The 25,907-nt window shown below is 42.6% G+C and overlaps 1 protein-coding gene across 1 annotated transcript in view; it reads right to left on the bottom strand.

Annotated features, from left to right (window-relative positions):
- Window positions 1-406: 406 nt before the first annotated feature.
- The window catches only part of SMPD3 (sphingomyelin phosphodiesterase 3), a 35,720-nt gene continuing 10,219 nt past the window's right edge, over window positions 407-25,907 (bottom strand). The window contains exons 2-7 of the mRNA XM_059857152.1: window positions 22,765-22,840; window positions 16,354-16,509; window positions 12,112-12,201; window positions 11,239-11,302; window positions 5,804-5,966; window positions 407-4,960 (exon numbers count right to left, since the gene is read on the bottom strand). Of these exons, the coding sequence (XP_059713135.1) occupies window positions 4,859-4,960; window positions 5,804-5,966; window positions 11,239-11,302; window positions 12,112-12,201; window positions 16,354-16,509; window positions 22,765-22,840 (651 nt within the window). The 3' untranslated portion in view covers window positions 407-4,858. The remainder of the gene's footprint in view (window positions 4,961-5,803; window positions 5,967-11,238; window positions 11,303-12,111; window positions 12,202-16,353; window positions 16,510-22,764; window positions 22,841-25,907) is intronic.

Below are 25,907 nucleotides of genomic sequence, written 5' to 3'. Positions count from 1 at the left end.
TCTTTGGCTGGGCAGCACAGAGATAAACAACTGCTCTCCCTGAGCTCAGGGGCCAGGTCACTGTCCTGGTGCCCAGCTATGCTCCTGCAGCCTGCCCTGTTCTGCACCTGGGCCCAGGCTCCAGGGCAGGGCTGTGTCCCTAAAGCAGGGACATGGTATGAGATGCACAGGGAGTGCTCTGCAGGAAGGCTGCACCCCTGCAAAACTGCTCAGGGGCTCTTGGGGCACTGGAGGGGGAGTTAAAAGGACTCATTTCTTTCATTCTGTGTTTTCTGCAAGTTCACTACAACAGGTGTAGCACAGTGAGCTGTACTTGACCCACCCACCAGACTGTGATTTGGAGTCAGATCTGTGTTGGTGACATCAGACTCCACATCACAAAACCAGAGAAAGTGACAGCACAGAATCATTTGAGCCTTGAAATTTTATTATCTTGTTTGCATCAACCAGTTATTCCTTTCAGCACCAATAAAAGACAAAAACCCCTCCATATTGTTTAAAATACCTTGTTTTTATCAGGTCTGTGATTGTGGTTTTCTTGCAGGTAAAGAAACCAATGAAAATATTTAATTTTTTCCTTTTTTTTAATACATTTATAACAAAATGTCAGAAGGTGTGTGCTTACCATATAAAAACATTAGGTTCCAGAAGGATACAATACCGAAAAATCATTGAAATAAAAAAAGGTTATTCTTGTTACAGGACTTCTAAACCTCAGCAATAATACAAGTCTTTAAAAGCATCAAGATTATATTTAAAATAAAATGGCATGGAAAAGTGAGACCTTCAGTAACAATTTGACCCTCATAATGGATAAAATTGGGAGGTTTTCAAAGTGCTTGAATTGTATTTCTCTCCTCATCCTGTAGTGCCAGGAGGAGGCAAAACTGTTTCATTTCTGAGCTGATGATATGTGCTGACACTGCTGTGCTGCTGTGTGAGCCAGGGTAGCTCACACACCAAACTGGGGACAGTCAGATTGGCTTCAGCTGACCACCAAACAAAGGCCATTAAAAAAACCCCTTATTGGAATTGTGTGTTCCTTAAATCTTACTGTCTTACCCAACAAGTAGGCCTGAGGCTCTGGCCAGACTAGCTGAGAGTGTTTCTGGGATAAAACTGTCAGGATACTGGCACAAGGCAGGCAAGCTCCTTCTGCAGCCAGCAGGACACCCCTTCTTGGGCTGCAGGCTTCTCCTGGAGCCAGGCTCTGGTAGTTTCTGTTTGGGGGCTTTAGGCAGCTTCTGCCAAGTGTCCAGGCTGGGATGGAGTAAAACTGGGCACCACTGGAATGAGCCAAATGCCTTTCCCCCAGCATGAGGCTGGGTGTTCCTCCCTGGGCTCAGTGGCTCCAACTCCAGGGTGCATTTTTGAGGTGATCTAAAGTTACCAACTTTGTCAGTACCTGACACCTTCAAAACTCCTGGAAATGCTTGGATTTCAGGTCCTCTTTGGGCCTTTTGTTCACTTGTTCTAGAAGTGCTGTTGTAAAATGCAAACTGAACATGAGAAACAGAAGATGTTATCTAGCTTTTATAAAAAGATTTCACTTCATCTGCAGTATCTCTGGTGAGGGGCAGGTAATAAACCAAGCATAGTCTTATTAGTCACTTCTTGGAGATGCCTGAAATCCCAGTACAAAGTGGGATAAGCAGAGTAGAGTAAGCTTAACTTGATTTCTTATAATAGTCTACTTATAAATTGGGTCATGCTATCCATAAGCAAAGTAGGATTGACATCTGAAACAGCTTTCCAGGGTTTGTTCTCCTGGGTGTGGTCTCTTTACCCCCAGCCCTGCCCCCCCCCCCCCCCTTTATTTTTTAATGCAAATCTTTTATTCTATAGTGTCTGCCTAAGGCCTGTGATGATTGCTGTTGTGCCAGTACAGGCATTGTCTGAGTGGATTCTCTGTGGGGTGTTGGATGGAACTGTGGTGGCTGGAGTGGTGTAGGCAAAATTCATTTTTCTCTGTCCTGGAAGGGGAAGCCTGTTCATTCCAGCTCACTGCTACAGACACTCTCTGACCCCTGCAAGCACTGCCAAGGCAGCAGAAGGCACAGGATCAATGCAAAAACCAAGGAGCATCTGCACAGTGGTGCCACAATGCTGAACCTCCCAGCATCACTCCCTTGCAAAGCCACATCCCCAGGACAGTAAATTAGAACTACTTACACTGGTTAAATGTGTGTGCATTGTATAAGAGAACATTTTACAACTAGCCAGTTCTTGAGCACTGAGGAATTAGGAACATCAAAATCTAAACCAGTTTCCTTCAAATTTGAAAAAACATTTCTCAGCATATCTCGAAAAGTTGATGAAAGTGGCTGATTTTTCAGTCAGCACAGAGCCACAGAACAAATTTTAAAGTAATTTAGACCATGGTAGTTTTACTGTAAATAATGTAACATTGTTTGGCAGTAGTTTTGTGTTTGTATCCCACACAGTGTCAAATTCAGCTCCTGCAACTGATACTTGGTGAAATTGATATCAAATTTTAATTTACATTGTTAGGAAAACTATTAAAAATACTGTACCTTGTAGTTAGTCTTACTACTGAGAAATATCTGCTGGACAGCACACAAATTGCTACTGGTACTGTTTGGGTTTTTTAAAAAAGATTAATAAAATACAAGCAAGGTAGAAAACAGGATTAAAAAGCATTGGTTTGGGTACAAGTTTCTCTGAATTGACTGGAGCAATAAGAAACCCGAAAAACACATTGCACATATGTGCACCCTCTGTATAAAGACAGACATACAAAGTGGGAAACTGGTGGTGCACTGGGGTAGTACACTAAAGTCTCTGATTCTGTAAACTTGAATTCCTAATTTTATAAAAAGGGGAGCTGAGTCTGGTTCCATTTTTGAGTCCCCATGGGTTACACTTCAGACTACCCCTGGTTTGGCACAGTACACTTTTAAGAGGCAGTCTCTGCTGAAGGAACCCCAGGACTGGAAAAAGAGGCATCAAATGAGTCAAGACCAGGTGCAGAGGGACAGTGTGAGCAGTGGCCTTGCTGCCTCCTTGGAATTAGCCAATACTGTTAGTCCTGTACTCTCATGACTACTACGAGTTTCTCTATTTGCAAAATCAGATCTAAGTACAAGTTCTGTTGGTTACTGTAGCTAACTAAGCAAGTACTGGAAGCTGTGCAGACTGAGATTTCTAATTTAGATCTATTCTGATTTAGCTCAAGCTGATTCACAGCAAGTGTAAACTAAACCAAAACAAGAGCGTCCTCAGGAGTTTGTGGGCAGCATAACTAAAACAGGTTACTTAATGGAGTACATCTAATATTGGGTTAGCTCTTCTTAACACGGGGAATTTGTAATGCAGGAGGAAATAAAACTAAACTAGAACAGGAAATAGGCAGAAGAAACTAAGTGAGGGTTAAAACAGAAGGGGTCTCATTGTTCTCCCAACAACACAAACCCTCTGAAATTAAATCCCTAAAAAATACCAAGTCTCATTATGGACCTGATTCTCAGGTTTTCATTATTTTTGTTAGGGTTACAGAGGCTGGGTAGGTCAGGTCATGGGGACAAGATGGCAGAGGGGAGCCCCACATTTGAGGAGCTTTAATGGAAAGAACTATGATTCAGGTGGCAAGACCCCCATTCAAGTCTGTGGGTGCACAAAAAATGAAGAATCGTGTCTCACAGACATCAAAACAGCCTCTGTTCCTGGGAAGCAGTTACCTAAGGCCAAGAGTCACAGTTCTATTCTTTACTCTCCTTCTGGCCACGTTCCACTTCCCCTTTAAGTGTACTGATTCCTTTAGGAAATGGTCAGGTGATTCTGCCTTATCAATCATACACTGTTCTACACCTTTTTCCCCCCAAATGTCACTTATTTTTATTTTTTACTCTATATCTAGCATGCATTTTACAATTCATTTCCCACTTACCCTTTCTAGCTAAGGCAGAATGTTGGCTCTGGTGTTACCAATGGTACTACAGGAATCTATTCACTCTACTGTAACATACATATCCCATACCATAATTCAGAACTGTCCCACACGTGGGAAAAAAAGACATTACAGGGAAACTATTTCTTCTTAAGGGAATAGGTTGCGTTTAGAAAGCTGAAGGCCTGATTCTGGAGTCATCATTCAGACAGAAGAGTTCATAATTTCAGTGGGAACACAGCTGGAATTAGGGTGGGACTGTGTTCTTGAAGTCTCAATTCCAAATCTTTTAATTATCCTTCAATCAGACAGGAAGATACCGGTCTGCAAATTGAAGAGAGTTGTTTGGTTTAAGGTCTACCTGTGCTGACAGAAGGGTTTCCAGTCCCAGGAGGCTTTGGCTGGGCCTGCTTTGTGCCCTCCCTTGCCTGCTGCCAGGTTCCTCTGCCCGGTTCCTCTCGGTGCATGCAGTGCGGGCGCATGCGGCTGCAGCGAGCACGAACTACAACTGTCACAGGCTAAAGAAAGAGAAAAAGCTGCGGCTTCGTAGTTAGACAAAGAAATGATGCAAAAAACCATTGAGCAGCACTAACTCACAGACTAAGTACAAACTAAATTGTGCTATATATTAGTATAAAAACATGTTTTAGTAAGAATGGCACTGGTTCAGAAGGAATTAGGACTTCCATCTCGGTTCCGTTCGGTCCACAGTGAAAGCATTGTAGTGCAGGCCTGCCCTGTTGCCTGAGTCACTTGTGACAGTGGCTTTTGGCCACAGCCCCTTCCATTTCTTCCCTTTTTAGATCCACATTGTTGGTACTTTCTGGGAGTAGCCCAGGTCAGGTCTGGTCATCTTTCCTAACGTGGCACCAGAATAGTTCATTCTTATCCTCTGATATTTTTGAAATATCATTCGTGTTTCCCTCTCTAATCTCTCCGAGCTGGTCAGTTTTAAGGGTCATCCTCTCCCGTAGACACCATGAGACGCATTGCTACTGGAAGGTGGTCAGTCAGGCCTGCCAGCTGGGTGATAAAGCTGAACTCTTCCACTTCCTGCAGAAGGAGAACAAAAGTAAGATAAGGAGGTGAAAAATCAGTCTGTCATTCCACACATCAGAACTCAGCCTCTTTGCACTACCTTAGTAAAAATTGTATTTATTTAATTGTATTATAGAGGTGTGGGAGCACCCTGGTTGGCTGGGCTGATGGAGAGCTGCCCCCCAGGGCATGGCAGTGTGCTGCAGAGGGTGAGGTGAGCCACTCATGCAGCTGAGCTGGTCTGGATGAAATCTGTTGCACTTGTTCTTTCCATTTACAGTAACATCTCTGTTGTTCCAGACAGACTCGTCTGCAGTGCTGCAGTAGGTGATCCATGTGCAGGGTATGGTAAATATAGATGTGGATGAGCTCCTTTTTTTCATCATGGAACTCTGTAAGGCAAGGCCCTACACTAGGAAGCAGACTGCATCCTACAAGTTCTCCCTCTGGATATGCCCTCATGTCATCTTCTTCATACATATTGCAGAATTGTAACTTAGGGTTATATAGGCATAAAAGAACATCCAGACACTTGAAAACATTAAAAAATATTCAGATTGCAAGACAGGAAAAGCATCAGGCAAAACAGCTGGGCAAAAGCTTAAAAAGAGTAAAATCAAGGTTGGTTGGTTGTTTTAGAAGAGCAGTACATCTACCAGTGCTGCTGCTGGAATCCTCAAACTCAACTTTGTTGTGTAGTAGCTTTACAAACATGGTACCTGCATGCAGAAGTGGAAAACAGCAAAGCAGCAGGTCCTCCCAGGAGTATGGGTGTTAATCCAAACAGAACAGGCTGCAGTGCCATTCATGGAAGTGTGTTGTGCAAGTTACAGCCTTTTTGGCAACTCTGAAACTCACCACTTTCCACTCCAGGTAAAGACCTTCTTCTGTATAGAGCATATAGTCAATCCTCCTCCCATTTCCCTTCAGTGATGCCTTCCTCCCCTTCTGACTGGAACCATGGTTCTTGCTGGTGGGATAGACTAAGTATCCTTTCCTTCCTTCTTCACTTTCCAGCACCCTGTTTCATTAAAAACACAAAGCAAGTTTTAGTGTTTAAATGTTTGCTCATCCTGGCCAATTACGCCTTAGCCAGGGCTCTCTCCAAATCCCTGGTAAGGATAATCCCAGTCCCAAAGGACTGTTAAACCTGTAAAGCACATCTTTTTCCAAATGTGATTTCCAGTATGAGGCTGCTCTAACTGCTGACCGTGCTCTTCAAGCCTCATGGCAGGCTTGGTATCACTGCTGCTGCCCTAGAGCTCCCTTGAAGCCAGGAGAACAAACACTGAGAGGGGAGCCAGCTATCAGTGCCATAAGGCAGCTCACAGCCCCTCTGTTGATTTCCAGTGTTGCTGAAACTGTCAGAGGAGGAAGTTGTTTCCTGGATTTCTTTAGTACAAGCCTGAGCACTTTGATACAAACCTCTCCATTCTGATCAGACCAACTCCTGAAATTAACAACATCCAGCCTTACAGACAGGGTATGGGTGAGAACTGATTTGCAGGAACCCACATCTGGGCACATGGTGGGTGGTTTTGAGCAGGTTTCAGCATCAGATTACTTGTCTTGGACCCCAAGCCTTTCCTTCACTAGAAATGACAGCCTAATTTACTTTATTCCTGTCTGTGACACTGCAAACTCCTCCACATGGAGGAGTTACTCAGCAGGTGTGTTAGCACTGCCCTCCCACCTTGCAAGGAGATTACCCAGCCCAAGGCCACATACAGAACCACTCAAAACTGAGAATTGGTTTTCTAGGTACCAATCTTGTGTTCCAGGAAATGAGACGCTGCTCTCCCATTAAAATACTTATTTTGGGTTCTTAAACATTACCTGTAGGTTTTAAGCAGCAGACTGTTAAGGTCCCGAGCAACTCAATCTAACTTTGAACTGAGCCCAGCTTTGAACATGACCTTGGACCACACACCCCACAAGGGTCCCTGACACTCTGTTCTTACAGTAATCCTGTGCTGTTCTGTGCTGTTTTGCTGCTCTGTTGGACTTGGAGGGAAACTTGTTTCACTCTCCTGTGTTCTATTTAAAAGCTCTGCCAAAGGAGCAGCGAGGGGAACAGCCCCAGCCGTGCGAGCAAAGCTGGGACCCGCCCGTGCCGGGGATTGTGCCCAGGTGACATCAACTCCAGCACAGGTGAGTGGCACAGCCCACACAGACAGGGGCTGCTCAGGCTGTGGTTTTGCTGTATTTGCCTTAAAACACAAACTTTCAAAACCACCTCCTCAAAAATCTCTTTCTTTACTCACCTGCCCAAACCTGAGCTCAGGGCTCTGTGCTTTCCCTTGCAAGGGTTGATAATGCCATTAAGCTGCATCATCAACTGTTGCAGGAGAAACACTGAGCCATGGACTTGGGTCCTAGCAGGCACAAAGCCTTTAATTTCACCTTGGAGAAAAATAAGATCTTTTTGATCACCTGGTTTTTAAGACTTGACTTGGATGGGTTTTATGGGGCTGGGTTCAGGAATTTTTTTAATGCACATATGTGGGACTACAGAATGGAGGAAAAACAAGGGAAAAGCACTCATGGTATGTTTTAATATGTGAGATTCAGGTGGTTGCTTTGTCAGGTTTTGGGATTTTGGAAGGACCTGAATGGTGGCAGAGGGGACCCAGCATTATCTACAGCTGATTAGGTCTCAGTAGTGTTATAATCTCTAAGTTTGGGTCAATTGGTACATTTAAAGGTGTACTTTTTGTGCTGCAGCAGATAACAATGACAAAACTGATCATGTAGTCATTTGATCAGAACTTTTCTTAACTCCCCTTTGGACTTAGGGAGGTTTTGAAGGTTCTTAGAACTTACTGTAATCAGTTTATGAAAATAAACTTTCTTTTATGTGTTGCTTGGTTTTAATAATCTCACATTAAATTAGCTTATTGTCTGCACCCCATTTTGATTTTCCAAAGAGCTCTTGCAAATGATTTACTTCCTTAGATTGTTTTTCTTGGTTCAAGGAAACAAGTTCTTTGATGGTACTGACCTCTTTCAAAAATTGTATTTATATTTGGCAAAGCTAATTAAGTAACAAAATAGAAGAAACTGCTGATTAGCTCTGCAGCACTACTGCAAAAAAAAAAAACTTATTTGCTTTAGTTTAAGATGGATTTGTTTCAGCTTCAGTTATGTCTTTTTAAAAGTCTGTGAGTACAGGTATTCACTGAACTGCACAAGTGCTGATTGAAGGGATATATTAATGTCAAATACATGAGGGAAGCAAATTGTAAATGTGCATGCACGTGCTGCTGCTGAGAACTTGCACCTCTCTGTGCACAGGGCTTTGCTGTTTGTCTCTCCAGGACAGCTGCTCAGCCATGCTGGCAGTTAAACCCTGACAATTTGAGGGAACCTTTCTAATCATGACTGAGCGCTCCTACAAAGAAGGGGGAATGAAATAATTGTAACTTTGTTTTTCCCTGACAGGGTTTCAGCCCCAAATACCCCAGAGCTGGAGTGAGAAAGCCCCATCCCTGTGTGTTGGTTGGTTGTGTGGTGCTGGCCCAGCTGCAGCTGAGGAGCACCAAGAGCAGTGACTGCAAGGGAGCCAGAAAGCAAAACTTCCTCATCCCAGACCTCGAGGGACCAGCTCTCATTCTGGCCAGAAGCACCTGAGCTAGGGAAGACTTTTCTCACTGGTATTGAAGCCTTTAGCCCAGAACTGTGAGCCCCTGACCAGCAGAGGGAAAAATTGCATTTAAATGTTTTCTTAGCTGTGCTGCAATGTGTTCTCCTAGGCCTACCTCTGGTCAGGGTTCAGAGATAAAACTGGCTTTATTCCAGGGCTTAACTTAAAATCATATCTGTGAGATGGGATTATTTGTGTGCATTTCTTGAAGCCTTTCTGAGCAGAAGCGTGTGTGGCTTCAAGGACTGTGGCAGGGCCCAAGTTGCTACATCTAGCTAATGAATTGTTTGATAATTATAAATGACTTGCTCATTACTTGTACCAAGTCTGTTGTTCTAGTCTGATGTTTTACATGCACTGTGCTTAACACAAATGACATAGTTAAGAACGAGTTGTTCTGCTGCTTTTATGGCCTATTTATTTTAGTGATGTGAAATACCTAATTTTATTTATAAACCAGAGAAGAGTGCTGATGAAGAAATAATTCTCTGGATAGCTGACATTGCCAATTTAAATGTCTGTAAAGCTTTATCAAGGTTTATTACCGAAAAATTTGAGAATGGATCAATTCTAGGCAGTACCCTGCTTTGCTGTGTATATGAACAATATCTGTTAGCTGGATAGTGCCCCACAGCCACTGTGCTATTTAGCATTTAAATGGCTTTAAAGCCCAGATTCCATTAATTGCTTTACATTTCCTGGAATTTCCTTGCAAACTCCCTGTTTGCCAGTCCTTGCAGAGACAGCAGGACAGGCTCCCTCAGCCTCTCATGGAAACCATGGCTCTCCAATGCATGAGCACTCCACAGAATGCACATATGCAAAGCCCTGTCCCTGCAGAGCTGCAGAAAGAGCCATGGGGGTTTACAGTCTCCTAGAGGGTTATTTCATCAGTGCAAAAGAACTATTACACACTGCAGAAAATTGAAAGCCAACTTAGCAGGCAAGAAGCCTCATGTATATTCTGCTCCCAGCACTCAAGGCTGTTTTTCAGTTGTCACAGCCAGAGGTGCTCTGCATGCCCAGAGGTAGCAGAAGTAATATTCTTAATTTGTTATTGATTATTTGATGGCTCCCTATTTAATCAGTCATGTATTTGTCAGAGGAACATAATTGCTGAACACCAGTAACTCTTCAGGGCATAAAACATAATACCCTAAAAGGAATTTTGTGACACATTGTCTGAAAAGGCCACTTTAAAACACAGGGTTTGTTTGGGCTTTGGTTTGGTTTGGTTTTCTTAGGGGATGAAGGGGGTTAGGTTTTGTTTTGGTGTTTTGGTTTTTTTTAAATGCTCCAAACCTGCTCTTGGAGGCATAAAATATGTTATACCCATATATAGATTTGCATTAGCAAACTTGATTGTAGAGCCAAATTACCTTATTTTTGCTTTCCAGAAATCCCTTTCACATGTATTAAAGTCATGTTTTTAATGTGTGAATAGAAATGTCTGGAAAATTTGTAATGTCTCAAATATGCAAAGCAGGAATCGCTGTAAAAAAATTTATTTTGGATGTAAACTAAAGCCAAACCTGATGCCTAGAATTCAATTTCTTTGTTCAAAACTGAAAGAAAACTTCAGGGTGTGGCCTGACATAATGCATTCAATGAAGTGTCCAGCTATGCCATGAAGTGTACTGTGCTTGGTGAGTAATTACATCAACCTCCTATAATTTACCATTTCCATTATGTGTGTCAACAGAAACATCTGGACTGACTTCTTAATTTAAATAACTTTACCTCTGTAGCATATTTTGGTAATGCATTGTTAGAACATCTTTTATAGTTAGTCATGATGCTGAGGTATTTATTTAGCACAGTAAACTTGCCTTCATGGTAGAGAAGGTGATGAAAGGATTGCCACATTAATTAAGTGCTGCTCTAAAATGTACAAAAGCTTATTAATTTCTCTCCACTGGCATATTATTTAACAAACAGGTATTCAAGAAATTTTTCTTAATACTTCTGTTAATGAAGATTTTTTTGTATTTCTCATAACTGCCCTAGCTCAAACCACAGACAGCTGTTTCTCAGTATCAGACACTCTTTAGAGTGATGCTGCACTAGTATCACTGGAAGATCCTGAGCCATATTCCCAGTTCTGCCTGCTGTGCAGTTGAATTCCTGTCTGTGTTTGTGAGTTGGTGTTTTAGGTGTATTGAGCTCTGCAGTGAATGGGTAACTCAGTGGTTGTTGGGCTGGGGGTTGTCTTTTAAACTTTCTGGGGTTTTCATTTGAGGAAAACTGCATTTCCTTTTTGCTGCCCTTTGCAGTGCTGTGACCTCAGAACTGGCTGCCTGCAGAGAATTTCAGACAAGCTGTCCATGCACTCTTTTTGGGAGTGCTTGGAGTTTCTTGTGCCATGGGTCTGCCCAGGTAGGACCAGCTCTGGAGACAGACAGATACTGCCTGCAGCTCTCTCATCTTTTACCCACTGAAGCCAACTCCATTTGACTTAGAGAACCAGCCTCTTTTCCTGCCCCATTTATCCTCTTCCCCAAACACCCCTGGATAAAAATTTGATTATTTGTTTTGTTTTCAGTCCATAAAATACCTCTCAGTCTGAACATCTGAAATGTTAAACAGCAAGAAATGAACTTGCTTTTTACAGAACTGTCTAAAAGATGTGGAAAGGTTAGGAATTGCATACTTCTGTAGGTTATCTGGGGTGCACACTTCTTCATCATATAATCCTTCAGGATCCAACAGGGTACCTGTGAACAGAAAGGGAGATGTGAGTGTCCCAGCATAGCTCCTGGGATGTGCCTCTTGGGCAGCTTGCAGAGGCTCAGGTGTGTGGGAGAAGGGGACTGCTCTGAGAGAGGTGTGTTCACCACTCTCTAGACACCCCTACTACCTGACACCTTGCAAATGTCTCCACACTTCCACTTTCTCAGCCCCCATGACTCTAATTTGTTTTTCTCCTACCACAGAGTAAAACCTCATTATTAAAAAGTTCTACTTAACTTTAGTACCTTCACAGTTATTAAAGCTCCTCTGGGGAAAGTATTAACTCCAGTTCTAAAACTTCAGTGAGTTCAACTGAGTCTCACCAGGCATTAATATCTCAGAGTTCCAGGAAATCTTTTATAACACAAACCTTACAAATTTGTGGAGTTGGTTTGCTTTGTTACATCCTCACTATTTATGAGCACCAAATGGAACACTGAGCAGAAGCTGCAGGCTTTCACTGCATGCACAAAGTACAGAAACAATAAACTGGCTGCCTTCCCCTCCAGGTCATCTAGAGATTATTTTAAAAGTAGAATATATGGGGAAGGCATTCAGGTAGCTCGATGCATGACTTCTAGAATGTGGAATGCAGCTCAAGGTCTCTGTTCTTAATTATCATTCCACGAGATATTGTTAAGTTATATAAAATTTATGGTATAGAAATCCCCCTTATAAATATTTGTCCTCCACCAAACTCTTACTGCTGGTCAGCTGAAGCAGCTGCTGCTTGGGGCAGGCTCTGGGTGGCAGAAGGGAGGTGTCCCCACACTGAGGGCTGGAGAACTCTTACCGATTGCCCAAGGCTTATCCTCCCCAGGACCAACTCGACATGGGTCTTTGTAGTGTGTAAACAGAGAGTGCTGTTGCTCCAGCTTGTCCTCTGCAGGGAAAGAACAAGCCCAGGAAAAGGCACATCAGCTCCTGATCGTGAACCTGTGCACAGCTCTGTGCTCTGCCACAAGAGCAACACCAAGCCCTCGTTTTTCCTCAGCAGGAGAATCCTAAATACAAAGGTTTGATTTGAGTCACTTCAGCCACAGCTTTACTGCACAGCAGGATCTAGCCTCTGTCAGAAATTCCAGCAAATGCTTGCTATTAACAGTGCTTTCCTGTGCTTTCTTACAAAGCCTTTTCAGTGGAAGATATTTTTGGTAGTTTTTAGCTCTAAACTGAAGTGAAAGTTTTTCAGTGTATCTCCTCTCTCTGCCACTGCCATTGTTTGCCAACAGTAAAACAGTTTTTTACAGAACAAAACTCTTGTTGAGATAGAACACCCAGAGGAGAGCTGGGCTGGCTTCCCAATGGCAAAGGAAATGCCTGTTTGTGGGCATATTCACACATCTCAGTAAGTTTGAAGATAAAACCTTATGCTTTCTTTGCTCCAGAAGAATTCACTGATTGAATGTTTTCCGAGCTATAACAGATCAGAGAAAGTACAGGCAACTGATAGTTTGCTTGGGATGTTATCTACAGCCTTAAAGTCATTCTAAACATAATCAGCACGACTATCAAACTTTAAATTAAATTATTCCTAGTTCCTACTGTGCTGCTTGCATTGAAAGCACATAAAGCTCCAAGGATCACTTGGTAAGAAATGCCACAAAACTGCACACACCAGCATTTCAGACCCTGAGCAAACCAGCAGGTTCCAGTTCTGTGTGTGCTGCTTATCAACACAATCACCATAGCTGGGAAAGAAACTGGAACCTGAAAGTGCCAATGGCTGCAATTCCACTGTTAAATGGCAAAGAAACTGCAAACAGCTCCTGAAAACTTCCTCACAGCACTTACAGCTTTTACAAGGCTAAAACACCTTAGCAACACTTGAAGGCTCTCACTTGGGAGAATATTCACCTGAGTTTGGAGCTGCTGCTGCTGCTGTTGTGTATTTGTCACTGTCTGTGCCAAGAGCATGTGTGAAAATGGGAAATAAAGTCCAAAGCAAAACTCTGAACTGTGAGCTGTGTCTCTTAGAGCCCAGCTCACACACCAAGGATCACATCAAATCTCCTCATGCAAAATGCTGCTCTTGCCAAGGAAGGAGCTGCTGATCTCTTGCTGAACAAAAAGGTGGAGTGAAGCAGTGCTGTGCTCACAGCTGTTGGCTCATTTGCCATTTTGTTATTCAGAGTCTTTAGTTCAGCTGACTGACAGTTCATCAGGCTCATTACATCTTCCCAGCTAGCTCTCAGTCTTGACAACATCCTCAGAACTACAAGGAGATTGAAAAACTAATTTTTCAGGGAATCCTGGGCTTGTAGCAGATGATAGGGAAGGTCAGTCAGTCTTCCAAAGTTCTGCCACATGGGCAACACGGAGAATTGTTCTTTCTGTCTGAGCTGCCAATTGGTTTGTTTAATGTTTATGGAAAAGTAGAAGATGAAATCTTTGCCATTTTTCATTTCTCCAGGTTTTCCCTTGTTGTATCATATGTCTACAAAATCTCCCTCAAAACCAAGATAGATTAAAAAATACTAATTTACAACTGTGGGACTGACCATGACAAGTCACAGCTGATGACACAAAACTTTGCCCATCTGATTGGAAGGCTTTTTTTCTTATTCCAAAAGGTTTAAACACATAATAGACTTTTACACAAGTTGGTTGAAAGCAACATAAGGAACTTTCTGATAAAAGTAAGGAACTTTCTGATAACATTCCCACTAAGTGTGAATTCCCTGTACAAATGTTGCCATAATGTTCTGTGAAGCTGGAGGAGAAAACTGAGTTGCAGAAAATTTGTCATAAGCATAAGGTCACTCATGGACCTAAAGATCTTTGAAAACTGTACTGTCAATATAACTAAAAATAGAAGCTTGGTATTCACTGAAACATTAATTAGCTGTTGTATCAGTCTGTGGAGTGGGGAAGGATACAGAAAATCACAAAGAGAATTACAGGAAGCTAATTATTGCTTTAAAAAAACTTAAGATACTCAATTAACCTATAATGCTAACAAATGTCCCTAAAACAATGAGTAATGTAAAGAGGGAGGAGAGAACCTTAAAACATTGCATTAATCTTCCTTAGTACATATGGAAAGGAAGCAATCTGAAAATATAAAAAAAAGAATAGCCAGCTTAATTCCAGTTTCCAGGCTGGGTGCATTTTAAAGGGGAGGGTGATGTAAATAGGCGTCAGAGATAGCAAAGATAAAATTAATTTTTATACCCCATTTTCCAATCCTCTGTAGCAGCAGTTGCAATGTTTACAGCTATTATTTGCAAAAGCAAATCGTTATTTTTGCTTTGTCATTAAAAAGACAGCTCAGAATTGCATTAATTATGCTCTGTGCTTCTTGTGAAAGATCTTGGGTAGAGTGCCAACACTTCTCAGGTGGAGAGTCCTGACCATATGTTCAACCTCACAGCTCCACTCCCATCTCTCTCTCCTCGTGCTGCAGAGCCCATTCACTCTCCATTTGTGATCTGACTGGGCAGCCTCCCATTCAGTTTGCAGCAGCTTGTTTATTTCCTTGATGGACACCTTTGCCTCCAGGCCACTCCATGCAGCCAACAGTGAAAATGAAGTGAAATGGTCAGATCACAGCAGATGTGTGTGTCTGTGTCCCAGCCCCTGCCTGCCCTGCCCAGCACTGCTGCAGCTCCTCGGCCTTGGGGCAGCCTGGGCACATGGAGAGCTGGTGTTGGCCATTTCCTTCCTGTATTCCCTCAAAACCTCACTGCCTCTGCTGCACTGTTCTTCCCCCTAAGATGTGTTTGTCTGGCTGCAGCATTGTGCAGCCACTGCCCCTCACTGCTCCCCTCAGCAGCGAGAGCACTGCCAGCACTGGGAGCATTCCGAGTTCCCTTTGGAGCCAAGCCTGTGATGGATTTCCTGCCTGTACATATGAGCTAGAAATGAGTGAGAGGAGGGCTGGGGTTGGGGCTGGTGGTCTTTTCTACCAAACTTTGCTAAAATCCCCCATTTCATATGTCTGATACAAGTAATGAGGTTAGAGATAACAGTCTGGGGGTTTTTAGATCAGAGAATGGTTTTTGTTAAAATTGCTTCTGGTACAGGTGTTGCTCTTATCTCAGTTACCTGAGACTTCTTATAAAAACTACAGAATCCACTGGGTGCTGTTGCCAGATTCACCTGTTCATCCACAAATCCTGCTCTGAGCTGCTGGATCCCCTTGGGTAGCAGCCTGAGCTGCCCTGGGCAGTGTCCCTGTGCTGAGCCTGTCCCTGTGCCTGCTCTGTGCTCTCTGGGTGGCAGCACTTCAGTGGTGGCCCCTCAGCCCCAGCCTCTGATCCATGTGCCAGCTCCAGCCCAGCAGGGAGCTCTGCTGGGTGCCTGAGCTGGACAGAGCAGGGAGGCACAGAGGATGCTGATACAACACTCTGCACTCCACACTGGCAATTTAACTGTTACACAGCATAATATTCATGTCTGGAAAAAGCTTCCATCTCTGTGAGCTCACCACCCATTAATTATGGTTTTGTGGATTTCTTTTTCTAGTACCCTCAGCATCCAATTAAAAGAAAAAACCAAATTTCTTAAAATAAAAAAAAAAAACTCAGAAGTACATCAGTTAATTTTTTTTCCAAGACAGATTCAGCAAAGTTGAATTCTCTCTGCAGCATTAGTCTCCTATGTCTGCATATATGTACTACCAAATTATTTTTAACTGCATGAATTTACTACTTTTTCTCCACAAAAATCCCATACATATCTCTCGTTGGTAACTAAAACTGTTGAACAGTAAATGTCTACCTAATTCAAGTAAAGCTAAACCACTGGATCTGTACTCATTATTGCTACCACAAGTCACAAATTATTGCTCTTTGTGCCTTAAAACCCATCATGCTTAATAATTCCACAGACCTCATGGCATGAGCCAAGGGAGCAGCTCACACTCAAAGCTCAAACCTATTTTAGAAGTGTCTGCAGCAATTAAGTTTTTCCTAGCAAAAGGCAGTCATAATTTAGTATATAGTCATATACTGCTAGAACCCACAGGGATCTAGAACATTCCTATTCCTTTTCAGGACTGCTAGACACCAGGAAAAGGCAAACCTTGTCTTACCAGAGGAGCAGTTATCAAAGTTGAGATCTCCACAGAGTACATCAAAAGCCACCAGCTCCTCTGGATTGGCTGTACTGGAGGAGGAGGTAGATTTTCGGAATTCAGACAGCCAATCTTGAAGCATATCCAGTTGCTCACATCGAACAGTTGTGTCTCCTGTAGCAAACAAACAAACAAACAAACAACAAAACAAGGAGTAAGACCTCTTGTTAGAATGTTACTCTGCCACATATGAGGTGCTGAGCTATTGGCAGACATCCTGAGATAAAGGCTGCAAGATAAGAAATGGTGAGCAGTGCTGAGCCTGTTAGGAGCTCCATCAGGACTCACACCTTTTGGTGATTTGAAGTGTCTCTTCTGGAACCAGGCACATCTGAAGAAATGACAGGACAAGTTCCCTGTGCTGCAGACAAGCACCCAGAACAATGAGGTTTCTTGTCATAGGAGAATCTGATGTACTGTGTTTTTAATCAGGAATTCAGAGTTAAAATTCTACTTCAGACAGAACTAGACAGTGTGTTCTGGGGTAAATCACTTCATATTGCTTTGCTTTCTAATTTTTAAAAAGGAAAAGTTTAGCTTTCAAGTGTAAATTGTAAATGTACATCAATGGTCCATTCAGCTTCCTTATACTGTAGTAGTCCACCTGAGGAAGGGTTCTCTTTATGGTCAAGAGGAGGATGCCTAAACTGGAAGTATTTTTTCATATTTTCAAAGGTATATGTTGGAAACAGGTTTAGGTAGGCAGAAATCCAGAAATAAAGAACAGGATTCTTTTCACCAGTTCTGGGGAGTTGCACCAGGATGTGCCCTGTTCTGCATGGAAGGGTTGAGATTGATTGGTTGCCAAATGGAACCAATGACACACAAAACAGCTCTTTAATTACAGCAACTAACCACACTTAACTTCAAGCACATCAGGTGATGTGAAGTCTAACAAGAAATGATTACTGTCTCTCCCTTAAAATGATTACAGCAAATCATTTTGATGTGGACAAAGGAGCAGAAAGATACATTCTAGAAACAATTATTTACCATATTGTCTTTCCTTTTGTTTACACTGTCCCTAGAGTTAACAGCTATAATTTTGCTTGTTTCAGACTTTTAAAGATATGTCAAGTCAGAACAACATTACTTTTCTTCAAAATAAAAGATTTGTTTTCAAATGCCAGAATCAGAAGGAAAAGCAGCAAGCCCAAAATTAATCTGAGCAGAATTTTACTTTGACATAATTTACTACTTTGTAAAACCTGTTTAGTTATGTATGTCCAGAGCTTCTTTCAGAGGCCACTGTGGAGATGATGAATATTTAATTCTGCACCCTCACAGTTTAATAATCACTCATCTCAACTGCAGCTGTCACCAGGACTCTTTAGAGACTCTTAGAAAGTGAGCATTGCAGCATTGGCACTGTCACTGCATTAGCCCACATAGGCTCCAGCCACTAGGGCTTCACCTTCCTACCACTGCTGCCCTGTGAAAGGCTGGAATTTCAACATCATCTCAGGGCAGGGGTTAGCAGGAAGGTGTTAAATCAATAGTTAAATACAAACAGAATCAGAAATGTTCAACCAAGGATTATTTGATACGATGCTAAATAATTATAAGATATATTGAAAAAACCATGACTAGGGAAAGAGGGTTTTAAGTGGGTTCTGACACTGACTCATCTCTTTAGGCTGGTAATTCCAACAGCATAAACTTGATTTTTTTCTTATGTTTGTGTAACTTCTAAGGAACCTTTACCAGCTGGGCTGTAATATAAAAGCAGATGTGTTTCCCAGATCTATTCCCTAACCTACAGTTTCTAATTCCTTGTACCTCAGGTTCCCATTGTGCCCTACTCAGCTTGGGAAAGCCCCTGCAATGACAGCACAAGAAAGCCCCACAGTGAAGATGGAGCTAAACAAAAGCACAGGAAATAGGTCACATGGAACAAATGGAGCCTGGAGCAGGTGACACTCACTACAAAAGGTGTGCGTGACTAACAGATCCTTCCTGCTTGGCTAAAGATAGGGCAGAAATTACAGATTCATGGAATGTCTGAGCTTGTGAAAGGGACTTCTGCAGATCATCCAGTCCAACCCTTCTGCCCAAGCAGGGATCACCTACCCAGGATGTTCAGGACCATGTCCAGTCAGGTCTTGAAAATCTCTGTAGTTGGAGACTCCATAACCTCTGGGTAGCCTGTTCTGGAGCTTCATCATCCTTGCAATAAAACCCATTTTCCTGTGTCTAAATGGCATTTCAGTTTGTGCCCAGTGCCTCTTGTCCCATTACTGGACCCCAGTGAGGAGAGGCTGCCTCCACCTTCCTTGCACCCTCCCATCAGGTATTCACACTTGGACAAGAGCTTTCTCCTCCCAAAGCTGTCCCAGCTTTCTCTTTCCTGGTGAAGTTCATTCAAATTCATGGACTGTCCTCCTTTTGCAGCATCTGAATCTGCCTCTCCTGTCTCCTCTCCTTAGGCTGTACTTTTTCTGACCTGCCATTGTTTCCTCATAAGGAACTTTAAGGCATGGTGCTTGTTGACAAGAATGCAATAAAATCTCATTCCCCACAAAGTCCCATTTACATAAATTGCTTCATTTTCTAAGAAGTGCTTTTACATTCCTGAATGGCCAAGGATGCTTCACTCATTTTCTGTGAATTATCCATCTGGCATGGCTTCACCAAATGAGAAATAAAATAACAAGCCCATTACCACATGGGCATAAAACTCAGGCAGCAACCTGTCCCTGATCAGCATGAAAAATACAGCAAACCCACTTAACTGAAACACAAAAAGGTAAAGTTCTCCAACAGAAAAATCTTGAGAATAACAAGAGACACAGGCAAAATGATGTTGTGTCTGATAAGATGCATTGCTGTTACTAGAAAAGCATTAACTACATTGTGACATACACCTCTCTCTGAGGATGCTGAGCCTTGGTAACAGCCCTGCACAGCTTTTAACCTCAGGGCTTGAAAAGGTAAACCTTGGAGCTCTGGGAACATGACTTCCATCTGTCTTTAGCCAAGTGTGCACTTATGACAGCCCAGCATCCCTGGCTATCCCCACTAGAGGTCATAGAAGTAATTGCTCTTCAGGGCACTCCTGGGAGCAGGGGCACATAGCTCCATTTCCAGGACACAAGATGGGATCTCTCTAATGAATCCCTCTAATGAATGACTTGAATGTAATTGTTTTCTAAGATTAATATTCTCCAGCTCACTGCAGCTCTCAGCAGGTACTGCACGTATCCACATGCAAAAGGTACTACTCAGACCCCAGTCTCAGCATCTCCCAATGATCAATAACTTTGGAGATGAAGATAAGTAAACTCATCAGACACCCAAGTAGGAGAGAAGCCAAAGTTGCATCCAGCACTCAGGGAAACAGACAGTGACAGAAGAGAACTAGGTAGTAACTCCCAGCAAAGGTTCAACTTCTTAAATGTTCAGATAGAATCAGTGATCTCTCTGCCACCAGGGATTAGCCAAAGAATACAGATTTGTGCTAATTGCTCTGCACTCTTTTCTTCAGTAACTGGCCTGGAAAAATGCACATAATTGTGTCGTGACGGGTTCCTGCAGTCAGCATTTCTGAATTCTCTGAAAGCTCCTTTCAGCTTCAAATTCTGTAGAAGGATGAAAGGGTAATATGGGAAACTTCAGCCAGCATAAATAAATACTTCACCTTTGTTCATTGTAGAATAATCATACTTGCCCTTTCCATTCACTTTGAGTGAAACCCTGGCTGCAGTTAGAACTTAGGCAAGAATTATACACTGACTGTTCTATCCTATTCTGAAAGACATTGGAAGGAGCACTGTGGTTGTAGGACAAAGCACATACAGGCCTAGTCACAGGAAATTAAAAAATCTAGTGGAGGCAGTGCAGAATGGGATATATTGGCAGGGAACCTGCGGAAGAAGAGCAAAAAAAACTTGCAAAGTGTAGGATGTGAAGCCTAATCACAAGGAAAAATTGTTTCCTAGTCACAAACCAAAGGCTTCAGTTCACTGCAAGACAGGCTAAGTCACACCTGACTGCGTGCAGACCCCTGTACTTCTAACACTTAATCCAGGGTAGACTGAGGAAATAGAATAAACCAAAGTAAGAACACACCACCTAAAACCCAAAGGAACAAAGTGCCCTTTTATTCTGCTGGGCTCCTTCTCAGCTGGGTCAGGTCCCCAGCCAAGTGCAGCACAGCCTACAACAGCTGGGGTGGCACAGCTGAGAGGAGGGCAAGGACAGGCTGCCCTTCTGGGGACACTCAGGCTCTGCTCCTTCAGGAACATCTGTGGGATCACTGCCTGAATCTACTCAGCACTGGAGCTACTCCTGATTGCACCACCACAGCTTCAAACACTGAGAGAGCTTTCTCAGTTCTGCTTCAGCTCTGGGCAGGCTTGGGAGCCTGAAACTGGGGCTGGAGAAGTGTGGGTTCCAGCCGCTGGGCTGCCAATGGCTACATTCACACTAACTGCAGAACAGGGATGTGAGCAGGTTTGAGATAGCATCCAGCAGGCTACATCCCCTCAGCTGGGGCTGATGCCTTGGTGGGGTGTCTGAGAGCCGTGACACAACGGCACTCAGGATGTGGGTGGATTCAAGGCAGCAAAACCTGGCCAGAACATTAATCACTGACTAATCAACAGACATAAAAGAACCATGTAAAATTAACAGCCCTGCAAAATAATTACATCAAATCTCATTAAAGGATCCCTTCATTTGTCACTGAAATGCAGCTATTTCCACAATGGAAATAAAGAGCTTCTTCATAGCAGCAACCAGGCAGAGATCTGAGAGGAAAAGCTACATCTAATTCTAAGGTTTCTTGGAAAAGTTGAGGGTCAGGTCTGAACAAATAGTAATTGCTCAGAACAGAGTTGAGCCAGCATATACCTTGAGAAAAGCATTAGCAGCTGGTCCCTGATCTTAAGCAGTTGGATCATTTCACTTTATACTTATGTAAGTATCAGAACTGTCAAGTGTAAGTTTACGTATCCTAGAAGGGAAACCAGGTTGTACTCAGCCATGTGTGACAAGATTATTTAAATGGCTGACCTTTTACACACTGCTTGCTCTTATAGATACACATCTTTACATCATTAAACTGGGGTTTTGGATAATTTGTTTAATGCATGAATGTTACGAATCAAATGATGCAAATCAGAAAGCACAGCTCTGCCGAACTTACGAACTTTAGTTTTCCATTTCACTACATAAATAAATATATCTAGGGACAGACTCTTAAATCGTTGTCTGCTCTAGTTGAATGTAGTTTGAACCAGATAAGCCTAAAAATACAAAGCAGGAAAATAAAAGGTTGTGTTTTACCCTTGAACAAGCTTTAGATTGACTTCGAATAGAGAACATTACTTCCCCTTTCTTCTTCCCTCCCCCCTCTTCCTCTTTAATATTTTAGGGATTTCATAATGTGGTTAACAAGTACTAACTGAGAATACAGAACTAGGTAGTAGAAAGGAACAGGACTGAAAACTAGAAACAAAACCAAAAAACTAAACTAAACTGGAACAGCAATAAATCTCAGCAATCTCACAGTACATTACCGTAAGTTAAAAAAAGAAAAGTAGAGAAGGATGTTACATTGTTAAAAAGTAGCTGAAATATTCATTAATCTTTTTTAGAGCCATGCAGTGTCTCTAATGGACTTGAGGGACTGGCAGTTTTGCTGGCAGGTCCGTGTGTGGTTGAGGCAGGCTGCAGCAGCCCCAATGCTCACACAGGGGTTTGCAGCCCTGGCTCGCCCAGGTCCCAGCACATGGGCTGGCAGCAGCCACTCTGCCAGGGCTGTCCTGCTGCCAGCAGCACAAGAATCACAGCCATGTCTAATGAAGGAAGGGTATCCAACCCTCTGGCTAAATAAAATGCTGATCATACTCCAAGTAAAGGTCTGTAGATTTGGTTTTTATAACTACACCTACTCTAAATTCAGAACTTTAAAACATATGACCAGGAGAATTTTCCAAGAATATACCAGGAGTATATTAACTTTCTGGTCATTTATGGATGAAATTTGCAGGTCAAAAGCCAGAGAATTTTGGCTTTTTCCACCAGAAATCAGCAGCTAAAATTACTGTCTCATGTAACTTCTGATTATCCCCAGTTATGTACAAATAAAATTTTGTTTATATGCTGATAGTCACGGTATGGGTTGTTAAATGCTGTTGAGTAACAATGATAGTAATGTATTTCTAAAATACCGGTATTTGGTTAAGATGGAGCAAAGAGAATTACGAAGGGGTAGTTTTTGTTTGTGCCCCATAATAATTACACTGAGACTGAAGATGTGAAGGGTTGGGGATACCTGTCTACCCTTCTTTGCACTATTGCTCTTGTGCATAAAATTACCACCCCTGGAAACAGTGACAAACAAAGATCTGAATCTTAGGACAGTACCTGCAATAGCTTGCAAGTGAGTGCAGGAAATGTATCCCACAATTCTTTGGTCCTGAGGTGTACTTCCCACTTGCACCTGGAAGGGAAGAAATAAAAAGGTGATTAATGGAAGAGCTCATACAACTCTACTTCCAAGCCCATCTGTGCAGCCTTTTTTACCATTCTTTCCAGCCAGTTCCAATTTGAAACCAGAAAAAACTGCCAGAGACACACACTGAGGCTCCCTGATCTTACTGGGGCTTGTGGCCAGCACACTGACCCTTTGCACATCACCATGTTCATTGTTTTGATTTTGATCTGCACACATAAAAAATGTTCCTTTCTCCTGTTTTTGCTGTCCCACTGGCTCCCTGGCCCAGCTCTCATTCCCATGTACAGTTCAGGCCCACCACTCAAGTGCCTTATAAACCAGTATTACCAGCAGCCTGGTTCTTGCTGCCTGTGTATGACTAGAACGCAAAAGGAAAAATGCCAGGAAAAAGGATGAAATATTAAACAGATATTGAGTTTGATCATGTTTTCTCCATTCCACAGTAAGTTTTGGATTTTGATGGATTTTTTACATTCTTCTGCAAAGGTGTTGGGGGCCTTGGTGTGGCTCAGCAGTGTTTGCAGCCTTCAGCTCACAGCAGCAGCCCCCATGCCTGTCAAGCAGACAAAAAACACAGTATGGGACCCTGTTCTTACACACAGAAGAGGAAGAGCTTCCAGGGAAACTGGAATGTAATATAATTCCTCATCTATAGCTTAAGCTACAATCCTTTAAAATGTACTTGCAGGTAGACACACAAGCAAATTAAAATAAATTTCTGGTTTAGAATAAATTTCTGATTTTTTTTTAATCAACTTCTGGTTTAGGATTTCAACTCTATTGGTAAATTTGGCAGTTCAGGACTTGGCTGCAAATCAAAATTCCAAATGAAAAATGGACAAGTTTTGTGTTGTGGCAAGAAACTAGTTTGAGTCTATGGTTTTCTTGTTAACAGTTTCTGTGGCAGCACTGCATGAATTAAAGAAAATGCCCACAGAGGAAAGTTGTACCCAGAGCTCAGAAAACACCACCACAAACGACTCTACTTCACAAGGCTAGGCTCAAATTTTATCTGACACCTCTAAATAACAAGCAGAGCTTCATTTCATGTGGACACAATTTTGTCAGCTTGGTTGGTTTTCTTGTTTTTCAGCTATTCAAGAACCAGCTGATATATTTTATAACTGAAAAGGCAGCTTTGCAGTAAGTGAATTTAGAAGTCATTTGTACTTAACAATGCCTTGTTAACTTTGAGGGTTTGTGCCAGCCAGGGGAGTAGGTAATAAACAACTGGCATTATTCTGTCCTCAGTCTGTTCAGTCCTTTTTCAGACAGTTTTACAAATGGATATTGATGCTGTTCTTATTGCTGTTCCCACTCAGCTAACCTGCTCCAGGGAGGCAGAGGGAGCCAAAGCAAACACAGGCAATCACTGCTGCTTCCACCCCCAGAGGAGGAGATTCTCCTGAGCTCCCAAGAGTGCAGCAGCCTGAGGATGGGCAGCTGTGCTGGATGGCTGTCAGGGACTGCTGCAGGAGCTGCACTGCACACACCTCTCCCTCCTGCCTGGACATCTCAGGGTCACTGCTGAACCATAAGGAGCTTTCTCTCCAACTTTTTTATGCAACATAAGCCATTCCAGTAGAAAAGTGGAAAACAGTTCATTTCCTGTGCTGTCTAGGACAGGCATGTGAATGAACCATCTCTTCCAAACTTTGTAACTCAAAATCTGGGTTTCTCTTCAATGCTATTAAAAAAACCCCTAAACTATAAACTCCACTTGTTTGCAAATGTGCAGTGTTTCTTGCAGTAGAGGACAAGTGTGGATGTCACACACCTTTCAATGTCACCACTCTGGAAGGAGAACACTGCACATAAAGAGTTTTGCCTTAGAGCAGGAATGTGCTCCTTATGATCCCCTTATTGACCAAAGCAGATGGAATCATGCCAGTGTTTCTATTCAAAAACCAGAAAAGATTTAATTGTAAAAGCTGAACATCCAAACATAAATTATAGCCCAACTGAGAAAAAGAGTCAGCTCAAACTGGCTTTAGAATTTCCTGTGCAGCCTTGGTGGAGTGCCTGACAAGGCCCTGTACTCCTCAACCAACTTGTGCATAGGACCATACTGATTTCCACGAATCATGAATAAATGTGTGCTGTTCAGTGGGCTCATCTGTGCTCAGATGGACTCAGGATCTTTTGCTCTCAAAGAATTGTAAGAAATGGCCCAGGATGAAGCCTGGCTGTGCTCTGTGGAGGGGCTGAGCACAGTAAATGCCCACAGGGAAGGTGCCCCAGGGCTCTGCTGGAACACACAGTCCCAGGGGCAGAGGAGAGGGGTTTTCATAAACATTCTCTGATTAAAAAATAAAGCTCAAAAACAAGAGCTAAAGATATTATCATAATTAGAATTCCCTTGGAAAATTCCAGCATGGAAGTACATCCAAAGCAGCTTGTCTCCCAGATTTCACATTTCCTCCAGCTTTTTTGACTTTTAGGGGCTTGCAGTTTCTTTTGAGAGGGAGTACTGATGGCAACCACTAAACTGAGTATATTTGGTATATAATCATAATGGAGGCAAATATTTGTGACAACTACTAGAGGAGTAAATAAAATACCTTTGCATCTTCCTAGTCAGTTCCCAGCTACAGTAGAGGCATTACTGTATTAAATCTGAAGGAAAATAGTAAGAAAAGTCTGTTTATTCAGACTAATTTGGTATTTCACAGATGGACAAGGACTGTGGGTTGTGCAGACAGGAAACCTACTTGACCTCTGAAATATTACATGCCCTATAATTCTACATGAAAGCATTCTTTTGTGTGGCCAAGGAGCTATTTCAGATGTTGCATTTTCCAGGCTGTGCTGGATGCTGCTGACGTGGCAGGAGGACAAGGCTGAGTCTCCAGCTCAGCCTCCAACGTGGACCTTGGCAGGAGGGCTCTGCTTCCACCACACCAAATCAGCACTTCACAAATATAATTTTAGCTGCTTAACACAGAAAAAACATCTACAGTCACATTTACAAAGGAAATAGATGTAAATAAATAAGCCAGAGTGGCTCTGTCACCATAAGCCTGACTTAAGCTCACCTCAGCTGCTCTACATT

Source organism: Haemorhous mexicanus, chromosome 12 (genome assembly GCF_027477595.1).
Source record: "Haemorhous mexicanus isolate bHaeMex1 chromosome 12, bHaeMex1.pri, whole genome shotgun sequence".
Classification (NCBI taxonomy): Eukaryota; Metazoa; Chordata; class Aves; order Passeriformes; family Fringillidae; genus Haemorhous; species Haemorhous mexicanus.
Note: the sequence above shows the minus strand (reverse complement) of the source record. Positions and strands in the feature narration are given on the sequence as shown.